Source organism: Drosophila yakuba, chromosome 2L (assembly GCF_016746365.2).
Source record: "Drosophila yakuba strain Tai18E2 chromosome 2L, Prin_Dyak_Tai18E2_2.1, whole genome shotgun sequence".
NCBI lineage: Eukaryota > Metazoa > Arthropoda > Insecta > Diptera > Drosophilidae > Drosophila > Drosophila yakuba.
In genome coordinates, this window is record NC_052527.2 from 17,421,598 (window position 1) to 17,432,187 (window position 10,590).

Consider the following 10,590-nt stretch of genomic DNA (forward strand, 5'->3'; position numbering starts at 1 on the left):
TCAAAATGCAAGTGGTGCTATCGGAGGGTGGCCATATCTAACACGTTTAGAGAGCCAACTGCAGCAAAACAGAGATAAATTTGACGGTGTACGGAATTGAAATGGCTTAAACCGCATGACCATTCGAACTCGCGTAGAATTTTAGTCCGTGTTTATTTTATTTATTGTAACGAAGCCAGGGAAGGTGGAGGCAATTGCAGTTATATAAAAGCACGGCACTGTAACTGCATATTTACCGTAAGTTTCGTTTATCAGTTCCCCTTTGTGTACCTTATTTCCTTCAGTTTTGCGTCGTTCGTTAGCGCGCTCTCTATGTCGCTCTCTCTCTCTTTCGTATGATATCCACCCTCCCCATCCCGTTTTTCCCAACTACGTCACCCACCGAATTCACTTTTGTTTGCTATTTATAGCTATGGATTAACTGCACTTCGCAGCCAGGAACAGGGGGATAAAAAATTGAGAAAAAGTTGGTGGTCTGGTGATCGGTTTTCCATATCTCCCAACTCGTGTTATCAGGGCCAAACAACAGTCAATCGTAAATAGTGGGAATAAACACGCTTTTTGCGCTATCAATCAGCTGATTTCGCATCCATAAATAAAAAAGTGCGGTTCGTGGCCTTATATGCAGGTTAACCACACTAATTAACCTGCTTTAAACACCTATCCGATTTCCGACGTTCCCAGTTTTCCAGCTGCCGTAGCTCAGTCGTCTAAAGCAACTGGAATTCCCGACGAAATCCGTGCGCGAGTTCGAGTCTCCGCCCATGCTTGTTGGCTTCTTTCGACGATCACCTACGTTATTTAGCCGTTAACTCCTTGGGCAACATTAATTTTTTTTTGTGTTCTTTACATCATACATGTGTTAAAACCAAGAAAAAAAACCCAGTTCTTGATACTGTCTCTTAAGTGACATCCTCGTTTAAAAATGTTTGCGGTGGGTCTTCAAAGAGAAAGGCATGCATATGTTTCAATAAACCTAAACTTCCATTTCAAATAGAAACATTTGCCTCCCAGCTGCAGTTGATAAAATCTGTGAGGCGTGAAAACTTGTTTTTGAGTGCCAGTGCTTTTGTAGATCTTATAAAATTTAAAAAAGTTGTAAATTTTTCAGTTCTTCCGTTGCATGTTAATCTAAATTAATTATCCTCGCCTTTTTCCTCAAATTTTTAAACTACGACTTAAGGAAACTCGGATTATAAATGGACTTCCAACTTTATTTGATGGTCTTGGTCCACCCCCTTTTGTTGGTTTCTCTCTTTATCATTAACTCTCTCTGGCGTCAACTGGTGACGTAATTTAAAGCGCTGTAATCGTCTTGTTTTGGTCTTATAAGAAATACACGCTCTGGGAACCGGTTTTGAACACTTTACTCTTGTTTTCGGAACTGCGGCACACCAAAACCAATATTCTCCACCTCGGCTAACTCATCAACTTTTTAAGCTGGGTCTGCGTCCATATAGATAATCGTAGGGCGAGTATTATCGAGCTCGACTGCCTGGTCTTCCATATCAATGAGGTCCAATGAGGTGACGAAAGCGTCCGTTTGATTGTTTATGGGCAGAAAATACACATACAATTTATGTACAAATGTACGTGTGTAGATTCCAGCGCGGCCTTGACATGGTTACATCCGCTCGTCCAGTTCCAGCATTTGGCGGCAAAGCATAAACACTACATGAAACGCGCATGGAATCGAGCTCTTTTGATCTCATTCTAATTATAGAATCCCGCCCCTTCAAAATTACCCAAAAATGTTTGCGCTACAGTGCGGTTCAGGTCTTTAAAATCGCTTTAAAAGAATGCTTGTGTGATTCTAACTGGGTTATGTTATTCCATGCACACAGTCTTATTAGACCTTCTAAAATTTCTAACATAAACAAACAAGTTAAAACACAAGTATATCTATTAACTAATCTATCGTCAAGCTTGCGTACCTAATCAAAACGACTTAACTAGACATCAGGTTAGCTACTGATTTTTGTGAGGCAGTAAATCCCGCGATTACTAAGATAAGCAATAAATACTTATCACTTGCGATATAAAAATGCTTTTAAGTTGCTCGATCATCGGGAATTTTGATTGCAACTGACGTACCTTAGATGTTTGATGACATCACCATAACATGAATGGATGCGCTTTCAACTTGGTTTTAGGGCTTGTAATGTCGCCCACACGGGAAAGGTTTCTCCGCCTTAGCAGCGGCTGGCGTTACAGTTTGGCGGAACGAAACTGGGTCAACTGGTTCCATTGGAGGGCACCATTAACACGCAATCTGCTAGATCGATAACAGGCCCTGTTTTTATTGTAAACCCGCATCATCTAGGGAACACTGAAAAAAAAAAATTGTAAATGTAAAAACTTTCGTTTTAGAGTAAGAATTCCTGCGCCGAGCCATGGGTCAAATCGTGGGCTCTATGCATATGAACGTCGCGGAGGTGTTCAACCATCGACGGAAGCGGAAGCGCAGCACTGATTCCTCTTTGGGGAAGGATGACCCAGCCCAGTTGGACACCACACAGCCCAAAAAGTAAGTGCTTGCCGTTCTACGTCCAACCATCACTCAATATCTTGACCTCCGCAGAAAAAAGCTTCTTACTACCACCCAATACATATACAAGGCGCTCTTCAAGGAGGAAAAGAACTCGGATGTGGCTGTCATGGCTTTGGACAAGGTGTGGCATCTGCATAAGGTATACCTGAGCCAGAGTCCTTACTTCTACACTATGTTCAATGGGACGTGGCGGGAAGCGCAGCAGAATTTCATTCAGATCACAATCCTGGACGACCGGATCACAGTGGCTAGCCTGGATGCTGTCTTTGGATCCATGTATTCCGATGAGATCGAAATCGAGTCAGCTGATGTTATATCGGTCTTGGCCACAGCCACGTTGTTCCACTTGGACGGGATCATCGACAAGTGTGCCGAGGTGATGGTAGATAATATTAGTCCGGAGACAGCCATTCAGTACTATGAAGCCGCCTGCCAGTACGGTGTGATCGGGGTCAAGAAGTCCACCTTTCAGTGGTTTCAGATCAATCTGCTAAGCATTTATAGCAAGCAACCAAACCTGCTTCGCCACATCTCCATTGAGCTGATGAGTGCCCTGACGGCCAGTCCCGATTTGTATGTGATGCAGACGGAGTTCTCACTGTACACTCTACTGCGTTCATGGATGTTTCTGCGACTGCATCCCGATTACGATCCAGAGGACCCGGTTCAGCGGGCGGAGGCGCTAAGGACGCAGGAGAGACTGGTTAACGCCGGCGTGGAAACGCACGCGCCCAGCGGTGATGTCATCCAGTGGACGTACTTCACCAGCCGCATGGAGGAACGCTCGTTCTTGGCCACGCCCGAGGGACAGCCTTATGTGAGGGTCTTCCAGAAGCTACGAACCCAGTACCTGACCAACCACTACATGGATCTGAAAATCATATACAACGACAATATTATACCCAAGGAGTGGCTGTATCGGCACATTCACAACCACTGGGATGCATTACTACGGATCGATCACGGACAGGAGGATTGGTATGTTTCTTTTAGCTTTACCTGAAATGATGTCAGTTAAAACTAAAATCTTTTTGTTCTGCCTTTACAGTAGTCCTCAGCAGCTGGACGATGAGCAGTTTTTTGAAAACTGCATGCGTTGCGGACGTTTGTTGCTTGAGCCTGGCTACCAGAAGTGGCGCTGGACGGGCTTCAACTTTGGTATGGATCTCATCCTGATCATGGACTCGCGAAGACTGAACATTCGTCGCCACCATCGGCACGAGCACGAACGAGTGCTTAGCCTCCAGACGAAGCGCAAGTTCATGGTCCGCACCACGGTGACTTCAATAAACGCCCAGCGTCAGGCAGTCTTTACCCAAACGTCCGAAATCTGTTCTCTTAGCCTCGAAAAGAACGAGGAGGTGCCGCTTATGGTGTTAGATCCGAAGTTGGTGCATCCACTGCTCATCTCCATCAACATGCTGGTGGTAATGCCACCGAATCAGAGTTTTAAAGAAGTTGTTCCGCTCAGCGAGGAGGCGACAACCTCGTTTTCCATACCCATTTCGGAGATCGGAGCAAATAGCGACAGACCGCTGACCCCGTCCAGTGCTGATGATTCGGCCGTTTTCATTGGCGACCCTGAGCCTTCGACACCATCCTCGCCAGCCCCACGGCCCAGAATCGCTTGGTCGGCTAGCGAAACAGACGGAGTCTGCGGACAACTGGCGTGCTGAGCACGATCATTGAAGCAGTCCACCAAAACAGTACCAGTACCACCATTTTTTGTTCATTTTCCCGCTGCAGTTCGGGCTCGTTGTAGTTGTTTTGTAAATTCGTTTATCACTATCGCGATCAGCTACGGCTGATCACTCTATCTAGACGTTTGTACATTGAGCATAAGCATATCCGCGATCGTTTTGGAATGCGTAGATCTATATTTTTGTATATCGTTTACATCACTAGTATCATGTAATGACGCTTTACGTCATCTACTTATTTGGAGTAGACGCACGACCTAGTGCCCTCGCACAATGTAGGCGTTGCATATAGTTTGTAAATTCGAAATTTTAAGATTAATTGTTACGTTTAAGTAAAAAATCGCGAAAAACAAATTATGGTTAAAGCGTCTTCGAATCCTGCAAGTTCAACGCATGTAATTACTGTCCCTAACACATTTTTACTCGCTAAATGTACGCACAGTAACTATTACCTTGAGTGATCATTTATTAAAGATTACACTTAATTCAAATAGTTTTGATTGTAATCGAGGACTAGGAGATCCTTCAGCACGGATTCCTGCCAAGACCTTAAAGAATTTATCAACACCCTCTGTGCCTGGGGTTGGCTTACTCCAGCAGCGGATTCTCGCAGTTTCTCCAGGACCCAGTTGACTTTCTTGCTTCGCGATCGGTACGTGTAGTTAAATCTTCGCGCAGCAGCGATAAAGGGTTCTTTCTCAGTCCGACTCATACAATTCCACACCTTGCTGGCAATAAGAGTTACCCGACCCGAGGGCAAGTGACCAAGGCAGTTGTTGAAACATTTTCGAAAGTGGGCCAGAAAACGGAAGAACGGATTGCGTCCATTGCCATCGTCCTTATGCTTTAGCATCGAATATGCGCTGATAGACGTTGCCTTGGCGGCTTGGCAGCGAGGTTGTGACCTTACTCCACTCTTTTTTCCAGCACGTCCCATTTTGGGGGAAATTTGAAAACATCTGAATACACTAGTCTAAAATATACTTGTATACATATATGTATTTGTATAACAATTAATTCAAAGTACATATTCAGGGTCGTTTAACAATTGAATTGTTTGCATTTAACAACAGAAAATTTAATAAGATTTACCTAGTTCCATACATACACCAAACAAAATTCGCTTTCTGGGCTATAGATATAGTTGAATTGATTGTAGAGTAGTTCGAGGAATACGTTTTAATAGTAAAAGAGTTCCGGGAAGTTCGTCTCGTAGATGGGCTTCTCATTGCTAGCTTGCAACTGACTGGACTTAGTGTCGCTCTGCGTGATCTGACGCTCCACGGCTAGCGAGTTAAAAAGTTCGTTAAGGCGGTTCTGAATGAGATCGTGCTGGAAGTGAATGGAAACCATGACATTAATGTTATAAATCACTACACTTGATATCAGGAGTTCATTAACTTGTAGATTAATACTTTTAACGTGCAAAATAAAAGAAAATGTTTAGTGCTGGAGTACAAGTATCTGAATTCTATCTTAAATAGCAGTTAGACAGTACTATATATTGTATTTTAAATAACACGAAAATTTATAGAAGAAAATGGATATCGTGATCTAATTTTCTACTCACCTTTGGTTCTGTGCGTCTCATAAGATCGTCGAACTCGCCTTCGCGGAATGTGCGAACTATCTGCATCTGACGCTCGCGCTGCTCCCGCTTCGCGGCCTCAGTTGGCTCCGCCAGAGCTCGCTTCATGGCATCGAAGTTAAACTCCGGCGCAAGGAGCTTTTTGCACACTCCTGGCGAGCTGCTAACGCTGTCCACATCGCCGTTGTAGACCGTCAGATCCGCTGAGCTGTTGCGCTGGGTCAGCTGGTTGCTTACCGACTCCACCCAAGAGTGGCGGTGTCCTGGGTGATCCGTTTGGTTAAGCGAGTACGGAGCACCAGTATTGAGACGTTGGGCGTCCATGCCCGCGTTTTGCAAGCACTCGCCCAGCGCCAACTTATCTATGGCTAAGTGCGGCAGAGCCAGGTTAAAAGTCTTTCCGGCTAGCTTCTTGGGCTCAAGCAGTGGGGGAAGGAAGTGGCTGGCCTCTTCACGCCGTGCGTCCACTATTTTTTGAGCATACTCCAAAAGGTTGTTGATTCCACTAACACGCGAGATGAGCACTAGCAGGCCAATTGAGATGGCATGGAGGCTACATTTGTGCACGTTGCCCAGAGTGTCCACTGTGCTGGCTACCTGCTGAATTCTACAGGGCAAACCAAACGATAAAAAAAATGTTCTTAAATACTACCGAGTCAATCTTACCCGAGGATAAACAGAAGGAACTCTTGCACAGTCTCGTTGCAGGACATTTCTACGATGAGTAGAGCAGCGGTATTAAAACTGGAGGTCAGGGCATCAACCCGATCCGACAGTGCCATGGAGTCGATCAACGCCTGCATGATGTTGGCGCCGTATTTGTGCGTGAAAATTATGTCCGAGCGCGAGGGCGGCTCTTGCGAGAGTGCCGGGTATGGCTTTACACTCACGCTGCTGAGAACCTGCTCATTCTGATGGCGATCTAGAAGGGCCTGCAATATTTGCATCACAACCATGCGCGTGGGATTGTGTGGAGCACGTGCCATCTTAAGCAGCGGCTGCAGGAAGGAGGCAGGGAATGCCTTTTCGAAGGAGACGGTGCTGTACTGTGTGCCCACCTTGAGCAGTGATTTAAGCAGAATGTTCTGCAGCATTTGGTCGCCCTTGCTCTTCTTGGACAGGTCCGGCACGGTGTTCATGATAAAGAGCATGATCTCGATCTTTTGGTAGTCGGGATGATGGTTGGCAAATTCGCCTAGCGCGTTGATGAGCGCCTCCTGGTATTGTGACTCTTCTGGTGTAATCTCGCTGGTAGTGCTCACACTCGTCCGCAGGTGGGTCAACAGGTTGTTGATGATGTCCAGGGCCGAGGGACCGACACTCTCTCCCGCTGCAATAGCAATAATCTTCGATAGAACAACGGCGAGCGAAGTGCGCGTTTTCGGAGAGGACTTAAAGTTACTGTCCAAATGCTGCATCAGCGTCTCCACCACGGTATACGAGTACTGCGGCTGTATGGAGATCATGACGATGCGGAATGTGTGAATGGCAAATGTGTTGGGCACCCACAGCTCATGTCGGTCCAAGTGGCTATAAATAAGAAAGGGTAAACCTCTGATAAGCAACAAGTTGCTATTCTTCCGGGGGTGCTACTTACGTCAGCAGCGGCTTTAGCACACTGCGAATGTGTCCGAAGGAGGCGCGTCCCACCAGCTCGCGAAGAACCTCCTCGGCCAAGGCCGGTGGCGTAACATTGGTGGCGTCCTCTACGGGCGTTAGATCCCCGGACTGCAGTGATAAAAAATATGTTAGTATAGAGATCTAAACGGACGCTAAAGGTGACTAATCAGAGTTTACTAATATGCTTATGTAATGGAACAATTCGATTTGATCATTACCGCCAGTAAATTTTTCTTCACGAACATAACGTTTACACAAAACTGTTTGGTTGTTGTTGTGTGTTGGTTGTGTTGTGGTTGGTTTGGGTTTGGTTTGCATTAACAAAATACACGAAAACGAAATGCAAAATACATCGAAATTAGTACAATAGTAGGCCAATGAGACCGGCAACTGTGATGGAACACTGTATCCATCATCGAACGGCTAAATAGAGTTTAAGTCCTTGAGAATACACACCTGCATATTAAAAAGCAGCGAGGGCACAATCTTTTCCATGTGCTCCGCCTCCCAGATGTTCTCCACAAGATCGTCGGACACCGTTTTCCGGATAACTCCCTGCAAGCCCTTAATTCCCGCCAGACGTAGACTGTCTCGCATGCTAGCCGCATCGCTGTGGCACATCGAAGAGAATTTCGAGATGAAAAAGTCATATCGTCGATGGTAAGATGGTGTATCCTCGTTGATGTTGGCGAACTTCACAAACTACAAGAGCATAGGTATGAATAGAGCCACGTCTAGAGGTCTACCGAGTAGGGATTTACCGAATTGGTGGCCATTATCTTAAGGTTGGGGTTTGAGTCCTCTAGAAGCTTCTGCACCATCCGTAGGAAGGACTCTACAAACAAGTTAAGTGTGGTCTGGGCATGACAAGCCTGAAGAAGCAGGTCCATGGCCTCCATGGCAATCTCGGCTAGTCTGAACACAAACAAAGATTAGCGAGCAGATTACGTAGCGAGTTCTCGAAGCACTTACTTGTAACGCTTTCGGTTAATATCCTTGGTGGCCTTTTGGTACAGGTACTCCCCAATCCGGTCCAGCTTGTCCGGCGAGCTCAGGGAGTAGAAGGTAAGCTTCTCCATGTTCGACTTGACTAACCCGTCCTCCGGGTTAACCGGGAAGATGTTATCCACCAAGCGCTTGTAGCGCGGCCTGAGCGCCGAGCAACACCCGCAGCAGCCTAGAAGAGCGTAGGGAAATGCACAGCGGTTAGAGGGATTGGGCAGACAGACGTGGATGCAGCGGTAGGTGAACATGGCGCCACCGCTCCGCTGGACAGAGTGATGGTGGTGAAGGCAATAGTGGTAGTGTGAAAACCGACTCCGGTCGACTGGGTGCGACCACCATTTTCCGCTTAATCTTATCGCGATATTCGCCCCAGTGGACTATAGTTTTGCTGTTTGAATGATTGGACGGCTCATCGGTCGTAGGTTGATGGCTTTCGCCGCCTGACTTCCGCGCTGCCTCACATAGCACCACCCACGTCCATCGATTAGTCGGTGTCGTCATTCCTCCTGGCCAATTGCCTGGTGGCGAGGTCATCTTGCTCAATGGCCCGTGGCACGCCAAGCGGATGACACCTGTCCCCGCCGACCGCTTACCAGGCATTTTAGCGTCGCGATTCGCTTCTTGGGGTCTTTATCGCGGCATTAGATAATAAACCGCAGCGATAAAAGAGCGCAGCTACGACTTTTCTTTTGTTTTCCTTTCGTGGGTGAGACACTCTCGGCCGACTTATCGATAGGTATGCGGTGTGACCATGCGGAAAGCGCATGCAAATACTGTGTAGAGTGCGGTGTGAGAACACTGCCATACTGTAAATTTCTAACCGTAGTCGTAAGCTTGCAAAAAATGCCCACTGTGCATGGGTTATATATATGTTCTGAGAGTCCATTTCAAATGATCTTTGGGATATGCAGTTAAAATCTAAAATCTCCTGAGCCCAGGTCTATTTTATTGTATAATACATAAGCCTTATATAGATAGATAGGTAGAATAGATAATTAATTATATATAAATAATTTTGACTATAATCCGTAGCAAAATTTTCAAAATATCTTTACTCACTTAAAAAAATATAATAACATTTAAAAAACATCAAACTAATAATTTTTTTCTAATTTGAGGGCAATAAATATTCTTATTTGTTCTTACTACTACTTTACTACTTTTATTATATGTAGCATAAAGTATTCCAGATGAAATCCATTTCCATATACTTACAACTGGGATCCGTGCACTTCTGCACAAAGCTGTCGAAGAACTCAGGCAGCTCCGGTGGCTCGAAGCAGCAGCGAATCAGGGCCATGTCGGGATGCCAATATCAGGGATTCAATCAGGCCGCTCCGCCCAAGACGTTGACCATGAACTTTGGGTATTTTTAGCGCGAAACTTTGTTTCTCCGCACAGGTTGTTGTTGCTCGGGTCAGCTGATGGTGCGACTAACGGGACGAAAGCTCGGATACACTGGCCATGGAGCTTTTTATGCCCATTGTGGCCAGCTTATATCACAGGGGTCTTCACTTTTTGGCTTGGCCAAATGATGCCATTCGCGCATTTTTGGAATGACACGCGGCTATGAATATCAATTCAGATAATAAGTCAGTATTATCCTACGTTCACTATTACTGGGAAAAGGCAACAGTCTTGGGAAATTATAATTAATTTATAAAGCCTACGAAGGGCAGATAAAGAGAACACAAACCGCACGCAGAGAGAACAACAAACAGAATGAAAATGTGCTTGGTGAAAATGTGTTTTTTGCACTAAAGCTCCGCGCACTTTTTGGGTTTCCTCCGCGAAGCTCCCCAGAGGCCTATAGGCAAAGCTCAGGGGATAAGTCGAGCTTTTCGCCTCCCGCTTTTCATTCATAAAAATGCGTTTTAGAGGGGTCTACCTCCCCCTCGAGGCCTAAAATTCTTCGGCCTTCGCAAAGTTTACCGTTATGCGCGCACAATTAAGCACTCCAAACCGAATTGCAAAACGGACTCTTGACAATTCAGAAAAAGTACACTGACCGAAGTGTGGTTTTCCTTATCCTTTAATTATTAAAATTGAACTCATTTAACCGTGAGCAGTTTGAATTACTAATTGAAAAATGGTTTATACAGTTCCACAATCGTATGATTTTTAAA

General features: G+C 45.6%; 3 protein-coding genes across 6 annotated transcripts; 1 reads left to right on the top strand and 2 right to left on the bottom strand.

The window, feature by feature from the left end:
• Positions 1-26: 26 nt before the first annotated feature.
• On the top strand, positions 27-4,742 carry LOC6528639 (protein germ cell-less). Of its 2 annotated transcripts, none has more exons than XM_039371438.2 (4): positions 27-237; positions 2,371-2,531; positions 2,582-3,529; positions 3,600-4,742. In XM_039371438.2, the coding sequence occupies exons 2-4, from the start codon at positions 2,491-2,493 to the stop codon at positions 4,225-4,227; spliced, it is 1,617 nt and encodes a 538-aa protein (XP_039227372.1). In that variant the 5' UTR covers positions 27-237; positions 2,371-2,490; the 3' UTR covers positions 4,228-4,742. The 2 variants fall into 2 exon arrangements, with proteins under 2 accessions (XP_039227372.1, XP_002089681.1); XM_002089645.4 differs by having other exon boundaries at positions 28-237; positions 2,371-2,527.
• On the bottom strand, positions 4,700-5,188 carry LOC6528640. Its single transcript, XM_002089646.4, has one exon. It carries the CDS (start codon positions 5,186-5,188, stop codon positions 4,733-4,735), a length of 456 nt encoding a protein of 151 aa, XP_002089682.1. The 3' UTR covers positions 4,700-4,732.
• A 44-nt stretch (positions 5,189-5,232) lies between these two features.
• Positions 5,233-10,179, bottom strand: LOC6528641 (protein EFR3 homolog cmp44E). 3 transcript variants are annotated; one of them, XM_002089647.3, is made up of 9 exons: positions 9,680-10,179; positions 8,432-8,636; positions 8,221-8,374; positions 7,916-8,161; positions 7,678-7,719; positions 7,437-7,567; positions 6,506-7,369; positions 5,822-6,446; positions 5,233-5,583 (listed from the first exon to the last, which is right to left on the bottom strand). In XM_002089647.3, exons 1-9 carry the CDS (start codon positions 9,762-9,764, stop codon positions 5,431-5,433), a joined length of 2,505 nt encoding a protein of 834 aa, XP_002089683.1. In that variant the 5' UTR covers positions 9,765-10,179; the 3' UTR covers positions 5,233-5,430. The 3 variants fall into 3 exon arrangements, with proteins under 3 accessions (XP_002089683.1, XP_015054316.1, XP_015054317.1); XM_015198830.2 differs by lacking the exon at positions 9,680-10,179 and adding an exon at positions 9,058-9,205; XM_015198831.2 differs by lacking the exon at positions 7,678-7,719.
• Positions 10,180-10,590: the final 411 nt, after the last annotated feature.